A 26,451-nucleotide genomic window follows, 5' to 3' on the forward strand; every position below is an offset into this window, starting at 1 on the left:
CAGCTAGTGTTCGGGATCTAAAACATCATTAGAGATGTTATCACCTGGAGTGCTAACTTTTATTTCCTCTCTTGTATTGCCTGTTTATCTGTCAATGGTTGCTCCAGTGATGTTGTTGATTGCCGTGGTTCAAGGCAATGTGATTTTTAAATATAAATTTCTGGCATTTGAGCCAACAGCTAAGAAGAGCAATGATCTTTTCAAGTTATAACAGAAGTAGCAGCAGGACTTTTCCAAGTTCTCTCTGCAGTGTAGTATGGCTCCAGCAGATAAAGCAAGGAGGCAACCAGAACATCCACTGTGGACACTTCATCTTGGATATCAGGAATATTGATAAGGGAGTCTTAAAAATGTACTTTGAAAATTACAGTAATCACCATGTTACATTTGTTGAAGGACAATTGTTTGACAACATTGGTTGGAGCATAAAGGAAGAACTAATGGTAGTTTGTCAGAAAGGCGCAACAATAATCATGGGAGATATTAATCTACCTATAGACGGGAACAGTCAGATGGACAATGAAAGCCAACCTAATCTAAAAATGTTTTCAGGTCAGTTTCATGCAACAGTCGGTTCTGGTGCTGACCATGGAGGCTGTGCTAGACCACGTGTGCAATGGAAGGGATTAATGATCTCCTGAATGCCTCCCTAGTTAGCAATAACCACAAGATTGTTTGAATGATGCATTTAATTAGAGGAAGAGGAATAAGATTTCAGTGTATTGGTTAAAATTTTAATAAGGGCATGAAAGCAAAGATGGCTGAAGAAAATCAGCAAATGAGGTTAAAGGATAAGTTGGTAGAGACATAGTGGCTGACATTTGAGATATTTTGCAATGCATATGTGGAGTATAAGAAAAATTTCCAGCGATGAAACCACTATATGTAGTTAACTGTCAAGAGTCAGATTTGAAGAAAAAGCATGTAATTGCACAAAGGCAGGTGGCAGGTCAGAAGGTTTTATGTCTGTCTTAATAGTGATGGTAGTAAAGGTGACAGTGGTGTCATGAGGTTACAGTTAGAATTTAAATGCAGTTTCGATGGTTGACAATGATTTGTGACTCCAATTTTGAACTCTTAGATCTGTTCAAAGTCTTTCCATTTAGGCATAATGATGTTTTCACAAACTATGGAGCATACCCTCACTATGGATTGATCTGCATCTCCTGGGCTGTGCATGTTCTGTGGTCACTCATGCCAATATTGTCACCAGAAAATCTATCTGTACCAGGTGGATTGATGAGAATGAAGTTTTCTTTGCTGATTAATATGTGGAAACTGAAATGAGTAATTCTTACACAGGACTTGGCACTAGTGGCCACTGTGATTTAATTTATCCAAATGCTATTCAGGATAACTAAAACCCTAGTTTCTAGGGTACGGTACAGGGAAGTACCTCAGTAAACATAGCCCTGCAAGACTGAGACTTTCAGAACAGGAAGGTGCAAGAATGTAGAAGAAAAACAAACAGCAATGAAAGTTGTGTTTATTATAAGCCCTTAAAGTGGCTAACATGAAAATGAGGCAAGTGGAAAGTGAAAAAATTTATTTGATATGCTGTTGCTTGTGCATTTTTCTCTCTCCTGTGTGCTCAATTTTCTTCTGATATTCTCTGCTTTGGAGATATCAAGATTTACAGGTTTCTGGCTGCCTTTTCCAAGATTGGTAGCCCACTGCATTATTTGTCTCATTTGATCCCTTACCTGCCTTGTTGAAATCTGTTTGCTTTTGTCTTCATTTAAACATGCTGAGCGTCAATCCTATCTCTTTCTTTCTTTCTTTGTTTCTTTCCTTCCTTCCTTCCTTCCTTCCTTCCTCTCTTTCTCTCTCTTTCTCTCTCTTTCTCTCTCTTTCTCTCTCTTTCTCTCTCTTTCTCTCTCTTTCTCTCTCTTTCTCTCTCTTTCTCTCTCTTTCTCTCTCTTTCTCTCTCTTTCTCTCTCTTTCTCTCTCTTTCTCTCTCTTTCTCTCTCTTTCTCTCTCTTTCTCTCTCTTTCTCTCTCTTTCTCTCTCTTTCTCTCTCTTTCTCTCTCTTTCTCTCTCTTTCTCTCTCTTTCTCTCTCTTTCTCTCTCTTTCTCTCTCTTTCTCTCTCTTTCTCTCTCTTTCTCTCTCTTTCTCTCTCTTTCTCTCTCTTTCTCTCTCTTTCTCTCTCTTTCTCTCTCTTTCTCTCTCTTTCTCTCTCTTTCTCTCTCTTTCTCTCTCTTTCTCTCTCTTTCTCTCTCTTTCTCTCTCTTTCTCTCTCTTTCTCTCTCTTTCTCTCTCTTTCTCTCTCTTTCTCTCTCTTTCTCTCTCTTTCTCTCTCTTTCTCTCTCTTTCTCTCTCTTTCTCTCTCTTTCTCTCTCTTTCTCTCTCTTTCTCTCTCTTTCTCTCTCTTTCTCTCTCTTTCTCTCTCTTTCTCTCTCTTTCTCTCTCTTTCTCTCTCTTTCTCTCTCTTTCTCTCTCTTTCTCTCTCTTTCTCTCTCTTTCTCTCTAACCCCTCTCTCTCTAAAACCCCTCTCTCTCACCCTCTCCTCCCTCTCTCTCACCCTCTCCTCCCTCTCTCTCACCCTCTCCTCCCTCCCTCCCTCCCTCCCCCTCCTTTTGAGAAAATGTGTAGCTCAGGTTGAGGTTCTGCATGTAGGTTTGCTCACTATGCTGGAAGAATGCATAAATAAACTCTTCAACTTGCATTAGTATCTAATCTTTAGCAATTCATTGTTAAAGTCATTTGCTCTCTACTTGCCTCTGGTAGGAGCTTGTAAATGCCTAACGCAGGCCATGCTTTGATCAAGCTCTCCCTCCAATTTTCTACCCTTCCTGCTCTGAAATCCCCTTCTGTTGTTCTTGGAGCATTCTGAAAGAGTGTTTTATAGGATCAACTGAATTTTATTGATACTTTCCTAAGTGAGAGAGAGCTGTGCATCATGTCAATATTACTGAATCATTTGTTAATTCACTAAAGTTTTTTTTTAAAAAATTATTTAACCTATTTTCCTTATCAACTTTTCAGAGATGTTATTACACACCACCTGGAGCAGGTGTGAATTGAACCTGGATCTCTGTCCAGAGGTAGGGATACTACCACTGGGCCTCAAGAGGACCAAAGCTAAATTTAGGAAGTGGATGGTTTTTTTTGTCTATTGAGAAGCAACTTGAAATGAGCAGATATTGTGTTGAGTGTGTTTCTTATGCTTTTTTCAGTTAAAAGCAAGCCTGAACATAGCACTTTTTAATGTGTTTTTAGTAATGGGAGAAGTTTAGTTTTATTGTGCTGTTTCGTAATCTTTTTTGCAAACAGTACAACATGGTTTTGCACATGTGTTGAAATTATCTGCATATTTGACCTGGGGCAATTGAGAATTTCACCAATACGTGTCTGCTATTGATCTATCATTTCATGTCAACCCATCCCAACTGCCATCACTACCAAAAAAACCTGTAGCTGAACTATACTTGATACTGTTCTTGGTCCCAAAATAAGGTGCAACATCCTTACTGATGCAACCTGAATGTCATCACAAATTCGACTAAATGTTTTCATAAGGAAAGGATTTCTTTTGTGATGTATTTAAAACTGAGGCAAATATTTTCAGAATTATTGATGTTGAGTTCATATAGCATGTGCTTATTCTGACTCATCTCTTCCTGATTTAATTTGCAGGTGAAATGAGTATTGTTTGTTGAATGTCACCACGTCCCCAGTTTGAATCTTGGATTTGGCTTCTGCAAAGGTGTTTTGTGTTGGCGTAGGGCCACTGCGTGGCAGTACTCTTACTAAATTAGGAGTTCGCAAGGAATTCTAATCTCCTGTGGAGGAGGCAGCAGCTGTACATATCAAACTTGATTTCACACAATCAAAATGGTGTTGTCACAGAGACAAAGAGATGAACTGTAAGTACTTAATGAAATATATTAAAGTGTGCTTAAGCAAATTACATATTAACTTTGTGTCTGTTACCTATTAAATGTGATTTGTTTTTTAAAGTTGCTTTCCATTCTTCGCTTCTAACTTCAATTATTCTAATTCTAAAAGTGTAGCGTAAATGTTCTAGAACTTGTTCATTAAGTTTAGGTATCTTTACAAGATGCAGTTGACATTGAAGCCTAATAAATGATGAATTTGGCAGCTTTAAATGCACCAGGGCGCATGCATATATTTGTGATTTATTCCTCATGAAATATAAGAAATTCCAGCCTGTGGGGAGTTTGCACATTCTCCCTGTGTCTGTATGGGTTTCCTTGAGGTGCTCCTCTTACAATCCAAAGATGTGCAAGCTAGGTGGATTGGCCATGCTAAACTGCCTGTAGTGTTCAGGGATGTGCAGGTTAGTTACATTAGTGAGGGCTAAATGTTAGAGTTATAGAGTAGAAGAATGTTTCTGAGTGGGTTACTCTTCAGTGGGTCAGTATGGACTGGCGGGCTAATGGCCTGTTTGCACACTGCAGGGACTCTATGATAAAATTGCTCTTCTGTTTTTTGGTGAGACTGTATTTGGCCTTGCACAAAAGGTTTTTGTTTGATGTTTGGATTCATAATTGCACTATTGTTTAATTTGGAGTGGAGGAAGTGTGGTCATATGTGCATAAAGTAATTTTAATTCAGCTGGAATAGATTATGGTCCTTTTTGGCTATATATCAGTTAATCATCAAACATAGTATAGTCATAATGTAAATGACTAAATATTTAAGATGATGTTCAGCACATTTGAATGTTCAAATTAATTCCTGTGTTTGCTTAGTTCAGTGTTGACTTTAAAATGAAGACCACATTCACGGCAGATTTTAAAACATAAATTTAAAACAAAACTTCACAAATTTAAGATTACCATTAGCCCACCAGGTTTACAAGAAGCATGGAGTCCAGGAATAGAGCAGCCTTTCTACAGAGATTTGCTGAAACCACATCTGGAATGCTGGGTGCAGTTTATGAAAGAAAATAGTTGCATTGGATGCAGTAGTGATGGTCCAAGAGATTGGTCTCAGGGTTGAGAGAATTATCCAGTGTATTGTGGTTTCGTAGATTGGGATTACATTCTGTGGAACATAGAAAAATGAGAATTGATATAATTGAAACATGCTTACTTCTGAAGGAGCTTGACAGGATTAATGCATCTATCTGCTGGCTAGAGAATCCAGAATACACACATGGTCAAATAATTAGGACCAAAATGAAGAACGTCTTTACTCGGAGTTGTGAAACGTTTTGAATTCTGTACCCCAGAGGAATTTGGATGCTCCATCATTGAAAATACCCAACACAACAAAGATTTTGTTTTGCTCTTTGAGGGATATGGTGAGCGTTAAGGAAGTCAGTAGAGTCGCAAGATCAACCGTAATTCCATTGAATGGTCAATCAAGGTTGACTGGCAGTAGGTACCTGGCTTATATTTCTTGTATTTGTGTGTAAATGTTAAATTGCATTTACAGCTTAGTTTGCCAGAAATTAACAACTGTACATTTGAATCACTAGTGATGTGGATTATGAGGTTAAACAAGAAATGTATTATTATGTTTCAGCCGTTAGTTATTTTATGGTTTGAGGCTATCGTTTTTGTTTCATGGAAACAAAGAGCCTCTGAATCTGGTAAGTGCAAATCATGCACATACTGATTGTAAAGCGGAAGACTGAAAACAAATTGTGATCTGTAGGAGATAGCGTCTGATTTTCTCATGTCCCCTCATAATTTATCCTTAATAACCAGATTGTTCGGTGATTTGTAGATCAACATTACAATAGTAGTTCTCACTGCAGATGCTGCCAGACCTCCTGAGTTTATCCAGCAATTGGTGCTGTTTCAAATTTTTGGCATCTGCAGTTCTTTGTTTTATATTGAACAGCAGATTTAAGTGATTTATTTTGCTATTTCTGAATATCAACTTTTTCAACAAGTCCTTTGTAATATATCTTCAAAATTAGGAAGCTACTTTTTATCTTTAAACATACTTCAAATTCTAATATCAATATAATAGCAAATGGATCTGACTAAAATGATTTTTGAAATTAATTCTTGAAGTTAATATCTGTAGAAATATAGACATTGAAACACAGGAGCAGGAGGAAGCCACTCGGCCCTTCAAGCCTGCTGTCATTGATCACGATCATGACTGATCATTCAACTCAGTAGCCTTTTCCTGCTTCCTCCCCATAACCTTTGACCCCGTTCATCCCAAGTGCTATATCTAGCCGCTTCTTGAATACATTAAATATTTTGGTGTCAACTACTTCCTGTGGGAATGAATTCCACAGGCTTACCACTATTTGGGTGAAGAAATGTCTCCTCATCTCGATCCTAAATGATCCACCCTAAATCCTCAGACTGTGTCGCCTGGTTCTGGACGCACCCACCATCAGGAACATTCTTCCTGCATTTAGTCTATCTACTCCTGTTAGAATTTTGGAAGTCTCCTGAGATATTAGCTTTGTAGTATGAAGTTTCTTAAAATATCAAAATTTATGTATGATTTTGAAGTTAGTAGTTCCCAACAAAGCTTATAAAAGAGAAAATTGAGGGTTTTTTGAGTTTTCTCCTTGCTGTTGCTTTCTTGAATATGCGGATGGCTGATCATTGTCATTGAATAGCTGCCTTTCTCTCAAGACTTTGTCTGCATGCTCGGTAATAACTTCAATGTAGACGGCAGAAGTCTGCTTGTTTTGGGGAAGGGAAGCTTGTTTCTGATACTACTTCCTAAGTGACTCTTAAAATACCCATCTTGTCACAGTCAGAGGACACAGGATAAACAACATCAGTGAGATGAGAAATTTCTTCACCCAGGGTGGCGAGTTTGTGGAATTCACTATCATCGAAAGCAAGGCCAAAATATGCGTGCTTTCAGGAAGGAGTTGGGTATGGCTCTTGAGGCTAAAAGGATTAAATAATAAGGGGAAGAAGTTGAAACAGGGTTTTTAAAAATTCATGCATGGAATGAAGACATTGCTGATTGCCGATACCTGATTGCCCAGAGGGCAGTTAGTCAACCACATGACTGTGGTTCTGGAGTCACATGTGGACCAGACCGGTTAAGGATGGCTGTTTGCTTTCCCAAAAGACGAGTGAACCAGAAGGGTTTTTCTGACAATTGGCAATAGATTCATGGTCACCATTGTGCTCTTAACTCCAGACGTTTTTAGTGAATTCTAATTCCACCATCTGTTGTGGCAGGATTCAAACGTGGGTCTTCAGACATTATCTAGTCGTCGGATTAACGGTCTAGCCTTAACACAGTGTTGCCTCCCAGCTGAGTTGGATGACTGTCTATGGTGATAAATGATGGAGCAGAATCAAATGGTCTAGTCCTATTTTCTGTGTTTCTTTGAATTGGAATCAAACATACTCTGGCCAACCTTTTCTCCTGTTTTCACAGGGGTATAGGTCAGATCTATGAAATTTATTACTGTCTGGCTAAGATCAGCCCATCTTAAATCCATCATTTGTAACAAGCTATCTTGAGAACTTCAGAGTTCACAGAGCAATCATAAAATCATGACTTCAGGTGAATCTTGGAATTGTACATATAAATCCATGGCGGTGAACAAGTTCTTTAGTCTGTTTAAGGTTGGTGTAAAGTTGTCACATATACGTTTTAGTCATTAGTGCATTTCATAGCATGGTGATATGTCTATTGTGAAAGATGGGTGCAAGAGTCTTCCATGGAATTCCTACTCTTGGAAATTGTGTCCCTGAGTTCACAATGCAATTGTACGTGTAATGAATCACTGGCAAAATGACTGGGTAGTGCAACTGCCAATTTGTGTTGTAAACAGTTTATTTTGTTCAAAAAGAACAGCGGTTTGGCAGTTAGATTAAGAAGATAGAATCAAAACCTGAATAAACTTGGCTTGCTCATTATCAGTGAGGTTGAATTAATATCTTGTAGTTAGTGCAACACAAATCCATTCATCTATCTTAGCCTGATGTGCTATCAATAACATGGTTGCAAATCATTGGCCGGCTTCACTTAATGTCTTTTTATTTAAGCTTCTAATTGTTTAATTACTGTGGTCTCAATCACCATAACTAATTTTCTTCCATTATACCCAGTTAATTGTGAAACCCACTTCTTTGAGGCATATTATCAGAGTTCATGATTACTTAATGACATTTCTTTGCCCCATTGATTTTTCACATTGGAAGTGTTCCCTCTGCTCAGACAGTGCAGGTTTTTTAAAATGTCACTGCTGTTGATTCCTCTACCCTTTTTAGAATAGAATTCTGTCTCTAACTTTTCCATGTCCTGAAGGTTCATTTGAATCCTTCGTCTGGTTGCTCCTTGAGTGCATGGCTATGGCAAACACAATCACTGAAGCTTTCCTTTTGTGAATCCGATCTTATCCCTGTTAAGTTGTGTAGCTCTGCAATAATCTTTTATGGTTTCTACCAGAAAATCTATAAAAATGGGTTCTCTTCCCACTGCATGGCTAACTTGTGTAACCCAAGGCCCTGTTGTAAATTCCTTGCTTTTCTTCTTTTGGACCTGGTCCCTCAACCTGGCCATTAGTTCACAATGATGTGTTTCTGCCTCTTTATTGCTGCCCATTTCACACAATGCCATGATTATTCCTTGCTGTCAAACAGCCTGTTCAGTCTCAAATCATTTTCCTCGAATTGAATGTTGGGACTGCAGAGGTACTATTTTTGTCCTTGTATAAACTTGGTTTGCAGCTATCAATTCAGACTTCCTCCCAAGCTGTTCACACAGCTACATCAACTTGCCCAGCAAGATACTGAGTTTGTGAGCTTCAGGTTCCATATCTGAGCTCCTGTCAAAACCACTGAATTCACCTTCACCACATCTGTTGTCTGAGTCAGTCCCTCTTTCCACTGCGGTCAGAATTTAGCTATGTTACACTCCTTTCAAGGATTACTTTCCCAAATGCTGTATTCCACATTCTCCACTCCAGCCTCCTAGTTTTTCCTCAGTGCCAGAATTTTAAAATGAAAGCCCTAGAAATATTCTGGTCTGATAGCAGCAGTGAAAAACAAAACCTAAGTCAACAATTCAGGCCAAGTTTTCAAAAACTGAAAAGCTGATCATCATTTCGAAGTTGATTTACAATTTCAATGACCTTTGTCTTCTACACCAAGATCTTCATTTTTCCAGCTCTGATTTGTTCTGCTGCTCCTTTCTTGAATTTCACTTTTTGACAAAACATCCAGCTGTCTTGGTCCAGCCTTCTGAAATTAATGCCCATCAATTCTTCTTTCTTTACCTTGTGATCTGACAAAAATCACTTAAGGTCACCTTTCCTGATGTACCAGTTTGATTTTTTTCCTCCTTTGAGCATTTCTATATATTTTAAGTTGCAGAATAAATATATACTTGTGTACAGGAATACATTTTATTTTTATGCTTTCCAATAGAGGCTAGAAAAATAATGAAGCTTTAAACTTAATGAAAGGAGAAATCAACATAATTATTTTTGATGTTTAAGCAGTATGAAGTTGTTGTAAATAGCATTTTTGAGAGTTATGTAAAAGTTTAGATCCTGTTTTGAAACTAAAATATCAGTTCTACCTGGATCTTGACCAGCTACCAACAATATGAACTTAATGCATCTGATTGCAGCAGATCACATCTCTTAATGTGTTATACACATGGTTTCTACATGCCAGTTGTTTGGGAGGAAGAGTTAGTGGTAGTCTTTGAATAGGGATCAGAAACCATCCTTCTCGACAAGTTTATGGAACACTATGAAATACTGCGGAATCATGGAACCCCGACAGCGTGGAAGCGGGCCACTCTGCCTTGTGAGTCCACACTGATCCTCCAAAGAGCGTCTCACCCCTCTGCCCCATAACCATACATTTCCCATGGCTAACCCATCTAACCTGGGCATCCCTGGGTGATGTAGCATGGCTACTCCACCTAGCCTGCACACCTTTTCATAGAAAATCCATGTGGACAGTGGGGGAATGTGCATACTCCACACAGACAGTCGCCCAAAGATAAAATTGAATCAGATTCTTCCTGGTGCTGTGAGGCAGCAGTGCCAAGCCACTCTGCAACCCAATTTGGTTGAAGTCAGCTAACATAATGCCCTGGGCAGCGAACCTGAAACCAGCCATGTTATATATGATATCGCAACTGTGACCTCTATTGAGAATACTTTGTCTTTCTTGCAGCATCACATTCAAAATGTAGTGTGCTATCTGTTTTGAGGAGTTCTTTCAGGAGCTGAAAAATAGTGATGATGGTTGGGATCCCAGGGCGGGTTTACAGCTGACACTTTGGGGTTGCTACCTCTGAGACATCAATGTCCCTGGAGATAAAAATTAGCTGTGTAGTTTTCTCCTCCCGCCAAGTTATCACTTGGGGTTGGGACAGTTTTAAGTTTCAAAATGGGATGGCAGTGGGGGAAAATGCTTGGGAGCTTGCTGTCTGCCAAGGTTTTGGTATGTCAGATCATTACACAATAAACCTCTGCAGTTGATGCCTGCTATTTGACCCTAAAAGCTCTCCATCGTTTGCTTCCATTTGTATCACCTGTTTCAAGTCAGTCTTCTCTGTTGTTCAAACCCTTATTTGTGCTTCCGTGACATTGGAAATTTAGTTTGTCCAATCCATTCCCAATTGGTCTCTGAAGTAACTGTCAATAAAATGCCTGTTTCCGAATATGCTGTCTCTCCAACCTACGCTAAATTGTACTTATCCCATGCATTCTGGCCAGAATTGAATCCTGACCTTCTTGCTCAATTTGTAATTCTCATCCTGGTGTTCAAATCTTTGCTTGGCCTCACCCCTCCAAAAACTGCATTTCTCTCTCTCTAACTCTGGACTTGCCCTTTCTTCTACTACTGTATTGTTAGCTGTGTTGGTCCAATTTCTAGAGTTCTTTTTAGTCTATCTCTCTCTTCTCCATTAAAACCACCTCTTGCACCATAGTTTTGGCACCTGTCTTAACCTATTTTGTTTTGGACCAATGTTGATATTTGTCTTTAAAAGTATCTCTTTCATTTATAAACAACCTCATTGGCACTGAAAAATGAACCTTCCAGCTGAGCAAGCAAACCTACATCCAGAACCTCAACCTGAGCTCCAAATCTTCTCAAAACTGGCTATTAAGCACTTGAGGATATCCTACAAAATATCATATAAATACCAGTTTGTCTTCTGTGAAACATAATTTTAATGAGTCAAACACTTAAAGATGGAATATAAATTGAAGTGTTGCTTCAGTTGTGGTCGAGAAGAAAGTATATCTAGAATTAACTCTGATAATTTGTGCGACTAGTAAATGGCCTATTTAAACCGCTGAAAAAGTGCTAGATGGACTTCCATGGTTACAGCAGTAGTATTGTTGGATAATTTTATTAATAGTGCTTAAGCCATGAACGATGTAGAATCACAAATCATTCCATCCAACAAGTGTTCCAAAGATATCACGTTCTTCGTTCTCCAGTTACCACTTTTCTTTTTCACCAATGTCTCTCTGCATATAACCCCCTTGAATTAAGTAAAGGGCAATGTAGAATACATTGGAGAAATGAGTAAATTGAGTATTTTTAACCAGCTAAATCTGATTTCACTAGTTTAGCAATTCACCTGGGATTTTATTGAAATCCAGCATTCCATTAAGCTACTGCTGTATTGACACTTGTGTAATATAAGATGATAATTCTCGTTTTTCAACGTTCAAATTGGATATTGCAAACTAAGTTTTTTTTTGAAATATAAAAGATTTATTTGCTTGCTGCATTTTGGGAAAGTAAATCTTAGCGTGACTTAGACACTTAATGGTAAGATCCTAGGGATTGTTGCTGAACAGAGACATCTTGGAGTGCAGGGTCAGAGCTCCTTGAAAGTAGAGTCGCAGGTAAATAAAATAGTGAAGAAGGCGTTTGGTATGCTTTCCTTTTAATGATCAGAATTTGAGTATAGGAATTAGGTCATTTAGCGGCTGTACAGGACCTTGGTTAGGAAACTTTTGAAATATTGTGTGCATTTCTGGTCTTCCTATTGGAAGGATGTTGTGAAACTTGAAAGGGTTCAGAAAAGATTTCCACGAATGTTGCCAGGGTTGGTGGATTTGAGCTATAGGGAGAGGCTGAACAAGCTGGGGCTGTTTTCCCTGGCATGGGCGAGTGCAGAACGAGAAGGTTTAGGGTGAGAGGAGAAAGATATAAAAGGGACGTAAGGGGCAACTTTTTTCACACAGCGGGTGGTGCATGTATGGAATGAGCTTCCAGAGAAAGTGGTGGAGGCTGGTACAATGACAGCATTAAAAAGGCATCTGGTTGGGTATATGAATAAGAAGGGTTTGGAGGGATATGGACCAGGTGCTGGTAAATGGGACTAGATGAAGTTGGAATATCTGGTTGGCATGGACGAGTAGGACCAAAGGATCTGTTTCCATGCTGTACATCTCTATGACTCCAAGATCAAATGAAAACATTGCTTTGTAATTCACGTAAGACAAAAAACCTGTAGTAACCAGTTGGAAATGAAGTAATCGAAAAAGGGTCGGTAAGAAATTCTGTCAAAGCACTAAAACCTTTATATTGATGTTTCTGAGACATCTTTTTCCTCAATTAGGGATCCCCACCACTGTGATTAATGGAGCAATTGACTACGTGCCATACTTCATGAACTACTAAGCTCATTTATTCCCATCCCTCCCAGAATTGGAAGGCTCTACTGTCATCGCATTCCACGCACCAGCTGCTGAATTTCACCATTTGCAGCCATGTTTAGCATGATGTAAGCACCTCCCACCCCACTTCGAGTCTCAGTATTCTGAAGAAACTGTTATTTTCATGACTATCTGGTCCACACCTGAGTCATGTCTCAACACCCTACCCTTCATCTAACAACTTTCCATCCTACCACAACAATTATAATACATGCCCATTTACCTGCATTCTCCTCACTGTTAAGTTCCCCAGACACTCCTTCCAGGTGAAGTAGCGGTTTGTATCCTCCTTTTCAGTCTATTATACTGCATTATATGCTCACAATGTGGTCTCCTCCACATGGAAGCATCAAGCATAGATTGGATGATTGCTTTGTGCAGCACCTCTCTTCTGCCTGAAAGCATGACCTTGAGCTTTTGGTACAGGTAGCCAGTCACTTTGATTTTTCACCTTTGTCTGACATTAACATTTCTATCTTTGATAAACTACACTATTCTGTTGAGGTTTAATGTAATCTTCAGAATTTTTGCACCTCGTCTTTTCAAGTCTGTATATTACAGCATTCTGGACTCCACATTGTGTTCAGCAGTTTTAGATGATAAACTCCTGTCCACATTTTGTTGCTTTACTTTTCCCTTTCAGTTTGCAGCATTTTCTTGTCGACCTTCAGTTTTGTTTTTTATTTTAGACTTATCGCCTTTCTCTCAATCCCTGGAGGAATAACTTTTCTCATTGTTTTTTCTGCCTTCCACCCTGACATAGATTTCTTTTTTGTCATATGTACCTGTTACTCAAAACTGTTAAACTGACTTTTCCTGGTTCTGATAAAAGGTCGTAGATCTGAAATGCGAATTCATTTTCTGTTTTTATGCAGAAACTGCCTAACGAGCAGTGGTTTTCCAACGTTTTCTGTATTTATTTCAGGTTTACAGCATCCATAGTCTTTTGTTCTTAGATTATCAAAGCATGTTAAACTTTTGTTGTATTTCCAATTAAAATTGAGGTCAATAATTCTACTTTCCTTTTTGGAAATTTAACCCTCGCCTCATTAATGCAATGCTCTGAAAATATAATTAGGTTTTATTAACTGTGATCAAATTGAGCAAAAATGCTTCCAAAATGATGGAAAGAATTTTAGTATGGTGCAACTTCTATATGGAAAATGCAAAATCAGAAGATATCCTGATTTTACTGAAATTACAATTTGACATTAATGTTTTAATTTATATGCTAAACTTTATTGATTAAATTTTCAGTGGTCCTGTAACTTGTATATTCCTTCATATTTTATGTACCTATATTGTGGAAATGTTTGAAGCTTTCCAAGAAGCCATAAAGTTACAATATCTAATCTGTAGTGATACCATTGTGTGCACAGTCTGTGTTTTGGGTAACTTACATAATTTTGTTCATTGATCCAATTCTTTGGATCTCTTGGGACTGAGTATACCGTATCTAAAAGAAAAGGTGCACAACTGACTTTTGGGCCGTCTTGTGTTTCTTTGAAATGGTTCTTGGTGATGTAACCTGTTCAGCTCAAATTAGGAAATGATCATCTGGATAATTCTAGACATGTATTGTCTGGTGTAGAAATTGTTTTTATTTCCTTTAAGGAAAATGACCAAGCACTTGGACATATGTGGTTTTGAAAATGCATGCAAAGAGTTCATTATTTTTTTAAATAATTCTCAAATTATTTTCTTAGAATTGTAGTAGACATAAGCCTCATCAAGTTATTAGAACAGGATGCTAATTAGCTTGCTACATTCTCAGAATTTGATCAAGTGAGAAAGTTGTTTTTGATGAATATATTCAGACAGCTTATGACTCCTCTCCAGAATAGATGAGCTTAATTCTGACCGACTGGCCCAGAGGTACCACTGGGCCACATGTCCAAGCATGCTGATTAAAATTACTGAGGATATGTTAGATGTACCTCCTGGGCAGGTAAGACTTGAACCTGGACTGCCTGGCCCATAGAGAGACATGACTGTACCACAAGACTCCTAAATACATCTAAAACTAGATGTAGGTTTGCTCGCTGAGCTGGAAGATTCATTTCCAGACATTTCATTATCCTACTAGGTAACATGTTCAGTGGGTCTCCAGACGAAGCACTGCTGCTGATTCCTGCTTTCTATTTATATGTTTGGGTTTCTTTGGTTTGGTGATGTCATTTCCTGTTCTTTTTCGCCGGGGGGTGGTGATTGAAGCCCTGGGAACAGTTCCATGGGCTGTTGGATCTAGTAGGTGATCTCAAAAACAGGGATGGAAGAAAGAACCTGCGCATTGTTGACATACCAGAAGGTGGAAGGTGAGCTACTGGTAGAGGTCTTGGAGAAGTGGTTCCCAGAGTTCCTTAGTTTGGAGGCTGAGATGGGAAAGTTAACAATTAAGAGTCCACCAGATTGTGTATTGAAAGCCCGGTGCGGATCAGCGCCCATGCCCTGTCTTGGGAAGCTTTCGTCATTATAAAGACAGGCAGGGGGTCATGGAAACCTCTACAGCCCGAGGGAGAGATCAGAGGACATTGATATGTGGCGGCTCCAGAATGATGTCCTTTCAAGACTTGCAGCAGTGGTCTGGCAAAGGAAGTCTGACAATGGAGTCAAGAGATCAACTTACTGATCTTAGCGGAATCTTATATTTTTCAAAACTTAACTCTTTCCCTATCTGCTCATACCTTATACGCTTTCTCACCATGATACCAAAAGGAATATTGTAGAATTTTGGAAATTTTCCTCTGAAGAATACCAATCTGAAAGGTGAGTGTGTGGGCAGATTAGAATGGAGTGTTTCTTTTAAGAATTTGGACTTTCTGGGAGTGACCCCGAAACAAGAGTCTCTCCTCAATGCCCTATTGTCAGAGGTGCAGGCGGATGTGAGGCAGCTCCAGAATGGAAAGGCGCTGGGTCCTAACTGGCTCCCCAGTGAGTTCTATGAAGAATTTGTAAGTACGTTGTCAGGGCCAATGCTTAGTATGTTTAATGACTCTTTGAACATCTCTCATTCCTAAAAAGAGAAGACCCCGGAGGACTGTGCTTCCTATAAACCCATTTCACTCCTGAATGTCGACTTCAAAATCCTATCTAAGACTCTGTCATTAAAGCGAGAAACTGTACTGCCCTCCATCATTGAGGACCAGATGGGGTTCACATAGATAGGTAACGTAAGGAGGTTACTCAACATGATCCAAGTACGTCAACAGCAATCAGTACAGGGATTGGTGATCTCCTTCGAGGTGGAAAAGGCATTTGACAGGGTCAAATGGCCATATCGTTGTTTTTTATACTTGAAAGTGGTTTGGATTGGGCGAGACCACCTTCAGGTGGGTGGAGATTCTTAGATTAGATTAGATTAGTTTCCCTACAGTGTGGAAACGGGCCCTTCGGCCCAACGCGTCCACACCGACCCTCCGAAGAGTAACCCACCCAGACCCCATTCCCTCTGACTAATGCACCTAACACCTGTGGTGCAATTTACCATGGCCAATTCACCTGACCTGCACATCTTTGGACTGTGGGAGGAAACCGGAGCACCTGAAGGAAACCCACGCAGCCACTGGGAGAATGTGCAAACTCCACACAGGCAGTCATCTAAGGCTGGAATCGAAGCTGGGTCCATGGTGCTGTGAGGCAGCAGTGCCGCCCCGGTGAATTGGTATGGTGACCTTTTGCTGCGGTCCTCACCAGTGGTATGCGGTCAAGCAGTTTCAAAATTTGTAGGGGCATTTGACTGGGCTATCTATTATCACTTGCTTTTCACTTTGGTGTTCAAACTACTGGTGGAGACAATACATAGAGATCCCAATATAACTGCTCCAGAAGTGGAGATGAAGTCACAAGGTCATCTTGTATGTGGATGATGATCTTGTCTTAGTATCAAACTCAGCATCTCAGTGTCACACCAGATACAATGCTATAATTTATTGGCTTCTTGGATTATAAGATCAATTTTACAAAATCAGAGGCCATGCCCATGGTTGGTCTCCCAAGAGTGCCTGATCCTGAGGGCAAATCTTGGTTCCCCTTTAGGTGGTTGCCGGAGGGCGTTCTCTATTTACGTATACTTATTACTCCTGTGTTTGATCGGCTACTTAAAACCAATGTTGTCCATTTATTCAACAAAATCAAGCAGGATCTTCATAGATGGGAGACACTTCCAATCTTTTGGTTAGGTCAGATAGCCCTCATTAAAATGAACATTCTGCCCTGCCTGTTGTATCCAATGCGAATGCTTCCTCTGCTTTTTACTGAACAAATATTTAGAAGACTGGCTGGTTCAGTTCTTTTATCTGGTATCATAAATGACCCCAAATTAAATTGACAAGATTACAGTTACCTTACAGACCGGGAGGAGTGGACCTCCCAATTATCAAAAACTATCAGTTAAGTTCTTGTTACTTTACATGAATGACTCTACCCTGGAGTGCCCTCACTCACTATGGTTGGACATTGAAGCATCTCAGGCAAGATACCCTCTTATTAGCCTGCTGTTCTTAAGAGAAAAAGAACAGGTAAGGAACATTGCCATAGCCCAATAATCATCAGTACTGTAAAGGCATGGAAGGCATTGTGTCAGGGTGAGGGCAATATTGCTAAAACATCATTTTTGACCTGCATAGTTGGTATACTGAGTTTTCAGCCAGGGCTGATGGACTGTTTAAACTGAGGGGAAAGGGTGTGTCTTGCCTGGGCGATTTATTCAAAGGAGACATATTGATGTCCTTTGACCACTTGGCTCGGAAATATGAATTGCCCACTTTCGATTTTATAGATTAGAAATTTCATACAAAAAGAGACTGCACTTCTGACTGATTCTTACAGGTCTGACATGAAAAAGAGAGTGTTGCGGGTACATTATCGGTTAGCATATCATCTGTTGGGAGAGGTTCCCTTGAATGAGACCGAATGGGTCTGTAAGGTATGGGAGAGGGAGCTGGATTTTGAGATTGCTTCTGAAATGTGAGAAGATATCTGGCAAAATGCAAGAAGGATCTTTAATTTGCAGCAGGACCCATGCATAGTAATGGAAGATTGTCCACAGCGTCCGTTTGGCCACAGACAACCACACACAATGTAAAGCGGGAGCATCTCCAATGTGTCACCTCTCACCCCTCCCTCTTCCTCCTGTCTCCTTGCTCCCGTCCCTTTGCTCTCTTTCTCCTCCCCCCCCCCCCCCACTTCCCATCTGCCTAAACCTATTTTATTTTCCTTGCAATAGCTTTGGCTTTTAATTAGTAGCTAAGAAAATTGGTAATTTGGAAAGCCATTACTGTGTTCCTCCTGCAAGGAAGTTCAATTACTTGGACAAAAGAGATTGGCACACAGCACATCCTGGCATAGGAAGTTCATCTCAGCGAACCCAGTGGACAGGGCCACTGAATTGCCTTCCTCGTTTTCCATCCCAATAACACTCTGTATCCATATGCTTATGTAGGATGAGTTTTGTCAGGGGTTTGAAGTTTTAACAAGTTTAATAAAACATTTCCTGTAGCTGCCATCTCTTCAGTTGCAATCATTTGTAATTTATGTTTGTGCAGAAATGATTTCTGTTAGCTTGTGTCAAGAGATAGCCAAATTGGGGAATTCCACACTCCTTGAAATCTTAGTTTTATGATGATTCTGGGGATGGCTGAGCTCAATTTCCAGCACCTGACTCCAATGAGGTGAGAAACTTTGATCATGCCTACTATTGCAAGCAGTTGAGAAGTTGCAAATTGGTCTACTTGTACTACCTCCTTTGCCTGGGTTGAGACGGGTTCTCTTCTGCTCAACTGACGGTCATTCGTTGAGCCTTATTGGTGCTGTTTTAATTGCATGAGCAGCCTTCTATTGGGTGTATTTCCTGATGTTAATGACAGTTGGTGAGGGAACCCCAGCATGACTGACTTCTTCCTTTGCCTATTTGCTGACCCAAGAAGTCCTTATAGAATGTAATAATCCTTCAAAGCTCCTTGGGATGTATGTCTTCGGATATTTTTGAAATTGGCAAACTGGTTCTAATCTAGTTGAAGTATATTTAAATTTGGTTTACCCCACAACTGAAATTCATGCATCTTGTATTCCTGAAACATTCACAGGTCGCCAGTTTACTGTAACGGCATTTTCACCAAGCATAATGAATAATAGGTTGTATTTTTCACACAACTGAATCTGCATGAATCTGTGTTGTTTAAAGTCTGTGTTGTGTTAGACAAAAGAGCTTATATTTGTGCTCTATGAAATCTTCTAAAATACAAGGTTCGTTTTTTCAAATTTGTCTCCTGTTACAGTGCTGTAGGAAAAGCAGTTTGATCGTTTTGCAAGTTTTGCTGTCCGCCACTGGGTTACAGCTGCTGAAAAGCTTTGTGCATGTGAAATGCAGTCAATTAAAAAGCAATTACTGAGGTTGCTGGGCTCCAAGCTTGAACCACATTGGTAGCAAGGATTTAAATCTGCTCTGTGCTGAGGATGATGTAATGCCCCAAGGAGCACCATACTTCCTTTTAGTTGTGCTGTATGATGACAAAAGCTGCTCTTGTTTTATTGACTTGCAGTCTGCTGAAATGCTGCCATTTCCTAAAGCTGTGGCCGATTTTTATTCTGGCAGGCTAAAGGTTTGAGAATGTGTTTAGGATTAGAGGACAAATTTAGAATTCAACAAGAAACTTAAGTATTTCCTCCTCTTTGTCATTATTAATTCCAAATACTATTTTTTTTCTTCTGTAGAATACTCGGTTACCTTGAGTAGATGATCATACATTTTTCCACCTCAACTTTAACTTTATTATAAAAAGTTCAACCGGGTATATTTTCCTGCTCAGTGCAATGTATGAAAGAATAAGTTGCATTTTTCATTTACTGGTGGCATGTGCACGTCTCTGATATGTCAGTATTTATTGCCCAACCCTAATTGTCTTAGAATGGAGTCAATTGCTAGACCCTTTCAGAGGACAGATTGCTTGTGTCAAGAGTCACATGTGAGGATGGCAGATCAGTGTGTTCATGACTATTGGGCCCGAGATGATGCAATGCAGTCAACGTAGTACTTTGGAAGTATAGTCCCAGTGTACTCTAAGAAACCTAGTATTTAATTACTATTCAAGAATCTAAACAAATGTGGTAATGACCAGGTGACCTGATTTCGTGGTGGGATTTGAGCGTAATATTGGCTCGAACACGGGGGATCAATCCATTGCTGTTGAAAAACAGTGCAATCGGTTCTTCTACATCCACTCAGGTAATTGGAGTCTTACTGTAAGGTCTGAAATGAAAGGTGGCACTTCGGACAGTGCAGTGGCATGTCAGTTTTGGATTTTTGTGCTACACTCTAGAGTGGGGATTGAACCTGGAACCATGTGACTTGGAATAGTTTGAAAGGACAACAGGTAGCAAAATATGAAATCGTATAATGCAGAGCTGGCACAAATGCGGGCCATAACTAATTCCTAATGTACAATCTGTTCAGTCACTAGATGTGTTTGTCTTGCGAGGAGTTTGAAATGTCACATACAAACTATTCTTCAGAATGAACTTGGCTTAACTTGCAGGGATTTTGAAAATGGTTTCTCCTCAATTACTTAACTGTGAAGTCTGAGCAATTGGTGTACAATGGTATGAAGAGAGATGTAGAGAATAGGTTGTTAGGTGCCTTGAGCCAGCTAAATGAATTGGGATGAAGTGTGGGCATCAGTTTAGATTTCAAGATGCAAGGAAGTGCATAACCTCTATTAGATTAAGGCAGTGTTCAGATTGCAGTAGGAACCTTTCTCTGAAATGAATAAATGATCTATACTAAAGCTTGTGTAATTTGGAATAGAGTACATAAGTTCATTAATCGGAGATGCCGGTGTTGGACTGGGGTGTACAAAGTTAAAAGTCACACAACACCAGATTATAGTCCAACAGGTTTAATTGGAAGCACACTAGCTTTCGGAGCGACGCTCCTTCAGGTGATTGTGGAGGGCTCAATGTAACACAGAATTTATAGCAAAAATTTGCAGTGTGATGTAACTGAAATTATACATTGAAGAATTGATTGTCTGTTAAGCCTTTCATCTGTTAGAATACAGTGATAGTTTCACTTCCTTCATGTGTAAATCACAAAACCCTTTTTTTTTAAAGTTGCATTCTCGGGTTAGCTGTTAACAATGGTGATAGCTAGACAATATGTTGAAGGTGTTAGCCCCCTGTGTTCTCTGTCTATGACCTGATGTTTAGATTGATTCTAATCTAAAAAGTGAGATAACAGTTTTACATAAATTCGTGCAGTTTTTGAGCTCAGAGTTCTACATGAATGTATGCAGTTTTTGAGCAAAGTGCAATGTAACTCTGCAAGTACAAAAAAAATTCTCCACACAAAATATATGTGTGCATGTGGGTCTTTGTCTGTGTCTCTCTCTGTCTGGGGTGGGGGTTGAGTGTGAGAAAGTGTGTGTGGTGAGTGCAGAGTGTCTTAAGTGTGTGTGTGTGTGTGTGTAGTGCAATGGTGATCACCTGTAATGTGACATGAACCCAAGGTCCCAGTTGAGGCCCTCCCTATGGGTACCGAACTTAGCTATCAGCCTCTGCTCGGCCACTTTTCTCTGCTGCCTGTCCCGAAGTCCACCTTGGAGGGTGGTCACCCGAAGGTCCGGGGCTGCATATCCTGGACCACTGAAGTGTTTTACCTAAATTCATGCAGTTTTTGATCTCAGAGTTCTACATGAGTGTATGCAGTTTTTGAGCAAAGTGCAATGTAACTCTGTCTCCAGACAGGAGGGTTCCCTCCCAGTTGGGGAACACTTCAGTGGTCCAGGACGTTCAGCCTCGGACCTTCGGGTGACCATCCTCCAAGGTGGACTTCGGGACAGGCAGCAGAGGAAAGTGGCTGAGCAGAGGATGATAGCTAAGTTCGGTACCCATAGGGAGGGCCTCAACCGGGACCTTGGGTTCATGTCACATTACAGGTGATCACACACAGATATTCCTATACACACACACTCTCACATACACACGGACACAGGTACACACAGACGTGCACATAGACACACACCCTTGTAGACACACACTCCCACATGTGCACCCACTCACAGACTTAAGACACTCTGCACTCACTATATACACACACACTTGCTCACACTCACAACCCCCACCCCAGATAGACACACACACACACAGACAGACAAAGACCCACATGCACACATATATTTTGTGTGGTAAATTGTTTTGTACTTGGCGAGTTACATTGCACTTTGCTCAAAAACTGCATATATTCATGTAGAACTCTGAGCTTAAAAACTGCACAAATTTATGTAAAACTCTGTTATCTACTTTTTAGATTAGAATCAATCTGAACATCAGGTCATAGACAGAGAACACAGGGGGCTAACACCTTCAACTTAACAGACAATCAATTTTTCAATGTATAATTTCAGTTACATCACACTGCAAATTTTTGCTATAAATTCTGTGTTACGATCGAGCCCTCCACAATCACCTGATGAAGGAGCGTCGCTCCGAAAGCTCGTGTGCTTCCAGTTAAACCTGTTGGACTATAACCTGGTGTTGTGTGATTTTTAACTAAGTTCATTAAGTGATGGTAGCATGATTATTTTCTGATCAAAATCTTGACTGTCTTTAGTTCAGAAAAAGGAAACAGTTGCACTCACTGTTTTTCAGTAGGAAATATCATCTGTTGTGCACCTGTACATGGTGAGTGCAGAGTGTCTTAAGTCTGTGAGGGGGTGCATGTGTGGGAGTGTGTATGTCTATAAGGGTGTCTGTGTGTGTCCGTAGGAAATATCATCTGTACTTTTGCTTGTGTGGCAACTTTTTTTATATACCAGTTACTTTCTTTGCTATTCCCTTTGAAAGCTTAAACATTAGTACAACGTATTTTACCTTCTAAAATTAAAATGAGGGTAAGGTTTGTCTGAGTTTTAAAAATTCAGTGGTGTCTGAATATAGTTTATCCCAGGTTGTTTTTTCCTATTTTTACCATCATCCAGGAGAGGCAGTAGGTTATAAATTAAAATCTCTGGATTAACCTGAACTTGTAAAAATCACTTCACACGAGTTACAACTGTCTGGAGGTCAGTTTTCAGTTACAGTATCCCCTTAGTTGAGCTCAATATTTGCCACATTGCAGGTAAAAGTATCAGCTTCTTTCCGTCGAGCTTGGAAGTTGCACACAGATGAAGGTCCAAACCAGCTAAACCAGTAGTCTTGTTTTCCTTCTGAACAATGTTCCCTCTTAAGGTGTGAGGCTGTGCAGCTGCACGAAGGATCCATGTCTGACAGTCAGCGTCCAAATCCCATCTGCAGTATCAATCCCTCATTCTGAAAGAGTCTACTCTGCACAAGAATGCAATTATTGGGAACACTGCTCTGGAGGTCCAACAGCAACTGACTTGAATTGCTCAGGCACATAATTCTGAGATTCTAACAAGCTCCGATTTCAATCAGATAACCAAGATAGGTATTTTGTGTGCTGGGGGCCTATCTTGGTCCTAATTGCAAGGTCATTAAGGTAACAATGTAGCTTTATCTCTTGTTCTTCCACACTCAGACATGAAAGTTTCCATTATAAGTTGATGAGGTAAGTGTAAAAAGCATGTGCTCATTTTGGCATTATTGCCTTCTATTTTTTACTTGGTCCATGGAAACAGCTTGTCTTCAATTCTCTGTTCAACATAATTGAAATGTTTATATATGCAGGGTGTTCAGAATCGTTATGTACGATCAACTGCAGCCTCTTTGAGTCCACCAAGATTATTCACTTTTAAAACTGATCTGAATTCAAACCAAAGAATGTGAAAGAAAATACTTAAAAATGGGCTTTCTCTTTTTGCTGAGAGAAAGTGTGGTCTGCAGATGCTGGAGATCAAAGTCGAGAGTGTCGTGCTGATAAAGCATCCGAGTAGCAGGCAAATTAATGTTTTGGGCAGAAGTCCTTTATCAAGAATCACAGTAGGTTAATTAGAAGTGATCTTCGCCTTCATGTGCCTGTCTACAAGTACTAAGGAAATTGCTGGTTTAGTTGATATTTCTGCATGTCAACTGACGTTTATTACCTCAATCCCAGCTTCTCCACATCCCCCGGCCAGAAAGGCAGTCTGTATTCTTAGTAATCACAACATAAAATGGTAAGCTTGAATGTATTTTTCCCATTGCAAAATGGCAACCCTTATTTGCTATCTAGTTCCCCTGCTTCTGTCAGCAAATGCAGCTGCTCATTGAGTTGGGTTTTCTGTTAGATCAACCACTAACATGTTGACGTTACTGATTTTGTGAAATAATTTGGAATACGTGCATGGGCTAACTTGAAATCATATCCAAATATAGTTTTGAAAATTAGATTTATGTTTGGTGTACTGGCATATTTTAAAAGTCAAATATTATTTTACAATGTGATAATTTATAAAATGGAGGGCTAAAGGTTCATTTCAGTAACTTTGAGAAGGTAATTGAAAGTGTCAGTTAAAATATTGAAAGATTCTCTGGTCACCCAGTTTTTGGTTTTTGTATTGATCCTTTTTCCCCGAATATTGGTGGTTTGGAATGAAATCCATTTATGTTCAGTCTTGACAAGTTTGCTGTCTTCAATTAGATTGTATACCTGCATTTTTTTAGTTTGCTTGAGCGTGGAAAAATCCTCAGTGTTCAGAGGAGCATGTACATTTCGATGGAGAAGTTGTCTTTTTTTTAATGTAGCACTCCCAGTTAAAGTGGTCTTAGTTTGCAATAAAAGCTTTTTGGAAGATTAGTCCCACAAAGAATTATGCTATGTTCGGAAAGTACGGCAGTGTGATTAATAATTCTTTCCACGAGTCAATCTAGAAAGATTGACCAAATGATCTATTTTGGTGATGTATGATTCTCTGAAAATGTAACCCAAAAAGCAAAATAACCACCGAATGTTATGTTTATGTTTGCTTTGGAAGTAGAAAGTCCTTTCAAAATGTTTAGGTCCTATTAAAGGTAAAAAGTGTAGTGGTTTAATTTGTTTCCTTTCCTTACTCTCTCAAGATGACCCTTAGTGGAGTCGTACTTTTCGGCTGGAACTAAATTGGAATAGATTTGGGTTGTGGGAAACTATTTTAGTTGATCCTGAATCAGTATGTACCTGCCATCTATACAAAAACACTTCTCAAAGTAGGATAACAAAATACTAATGAGTAGGAGCCCTGACTCTTCACCTGCTCCTCATAAAATCACTCCATCAACCTCTCAAAGTAACAAATATGTCAAACCAAAAACCACCTGTAAACTCATGATTTGGAGATGCTGGTGTTGGACTGGATCAGGTGATTGTGTGATGAAGGAGCAGCGCTCCAAAAACTAGTGTGCTTTTGATTAAACCTGTTGGACTATAACCTGGTGTTGTGATTTTTAACTCTGTAAACTCAGTTTTGATGGTTCAGTGCTGTACTGGGGAGTGTCTTCCACAATTGAGAGGTCAATTTTTTAAAAACATAACATTTTTTTTGTATGGAAGCAGCAACATTTTTACAATTTGTTTTTTGAAGGAGGTATACTGATAAAACTACCATGGTCTTTTCTTTGGCAGAATAAACAATTATTTTTGCAGGCAACAGAGCTTATTCACAAAGGTTTCAATCCAAGTAGAGCCAAATACTGAGGAATTCACACTTAATTCATGAAATTATATCCCAAGATTTTATCCTTTAAAGAAAACAAACTTTGTGTGGAAGAAAAATCAAAACCAAACATCTTAGTAAACATTATAGTTTGCGAAGACTTGGGTTCTAAACTTTAAATCTACTAATTTCCACCCAAGCTTTCCAATTTTTTCTTTAATATCTTCTCCTTCTCTGACTAAGTCAACACATTCTACAGTTCCCCAAACTTCTCTTAGCTTTCTCCTGTGTTCCAGCTATTCTTTTGAGGTATAACATTTCTGGAGATCCTTCAAATTAACCATTTTGGCTAAGCAACCCTTCAGTACTAGCATGTTAGATCAGGCACATTCCTGATGTAGAGTTTCTGTTCAAAACGTCAGCTCTTCTGCACCTCGGATGCTGCCTGACCGGCTGTGCTTTTACAGCACCACATTTTTTGACTTAGTGCGGACCACGGATGCTGGAGATATTTCTCCTTTTTTTAAAATTAACCTGTCAAGTCATTATGACGCATCTATGAAGCAGGTGGGACTTAATCAAGGTCTTCAGGCTCCAAGGTCGGGTTCCTACACTTTGCTACAAGAGGCTGCTTGAAAACCAGACCTTCCCATCTTTTACATTGTTAATGATTTATTCTATTTAATGACAACTCTCTGCACCAGCCGATACTAATTACGGTCGGTTCTGCTATAATGCAACCACATGTTATAAGAAAATCGCATAACAACAGCGCAATTTAAACTAATGAGGCTGGAATTTCATTATAACTGATACACACTTTAAAAGTTCATGCTATAGAAAGTGTCCCCAATTTGTTCATCATGTTATGGCGAATTTGCACTAATGAAATGTGTGCTCTAGCAGAATGAACTGTTTAGATTAGATTAGATTAGATTACTTAGTGTGGAAACAGGCCCTTCAGCCCAACAAGTCCACACCGCCCTGCCGAAGCGCAACCCACCCATACATTTACCCCTTATCTAACACTACGGGCAATTTAGCATGGCCAATTCACCTGACCTGCACATCTTTGGACAGTGGGAGGAAATCGGAGCACCCGGAGGAAACCCACGCAGACACGGGGAGAACGTGCAAACTCCACACAGACAGTCGCCTGAGGCGGGAATTGAACCCGGGTCTTTGGCGCTGTGAGGCAGCAGTGCTAACCACTGTGCCACCGTGCCGCCCACTGTATTTCTGTATGCTGAAGAAGAGAGTTACATTAAACAACTTGTTCATC

General features: G+C 39.7%; 1 protein-coding gene across 4 annotated transcripts in view; it reads left to right on the top strand.

Moving 5' to 3' along the window:
* LOC122563957 (lissencephaly-1 homolog) overlaps positions 1-26,451 on the top strand; it is an 87,928-nt gene that overhangs the window by 16,614 nt on the left and 44,863 nt on the right. Inside the window, exon 2 of one of the 4 annotated variants that reach the window (XM_043718306.1) lies at positions 3,639-3,868. The exons of the other annotated variants lie outside the window; for them this stretch is intronic. Coding sequence (XP_043574241.1) covers positions 3,837-3,868 — 32 coding nt within the window. The 5' untranslated portion in view covers positions 3,639-3,836. The remainder of the gene's footprint in view (positions 1-3,638; positions 3,869-26,451) is intronic. 4 annotated transcript variants of the gene reach the window in all.

Source organism: Chiloscyllium plagiosum, chromosome 28 (genome assembly GCF_004010195.1).
Source record: "Chiloscyllium plagiosum isolate BGI_BamShark_2017 chromosome 28, ASM401019v2, whole genome shotgun sequence".
NCBI lineage: Eukaryota > Metazoa > Chordata > Chondrichthyes > Orectolobiformes > Hemiscylliidae > Chiloscyllium > Chiloscyllium plagiosum.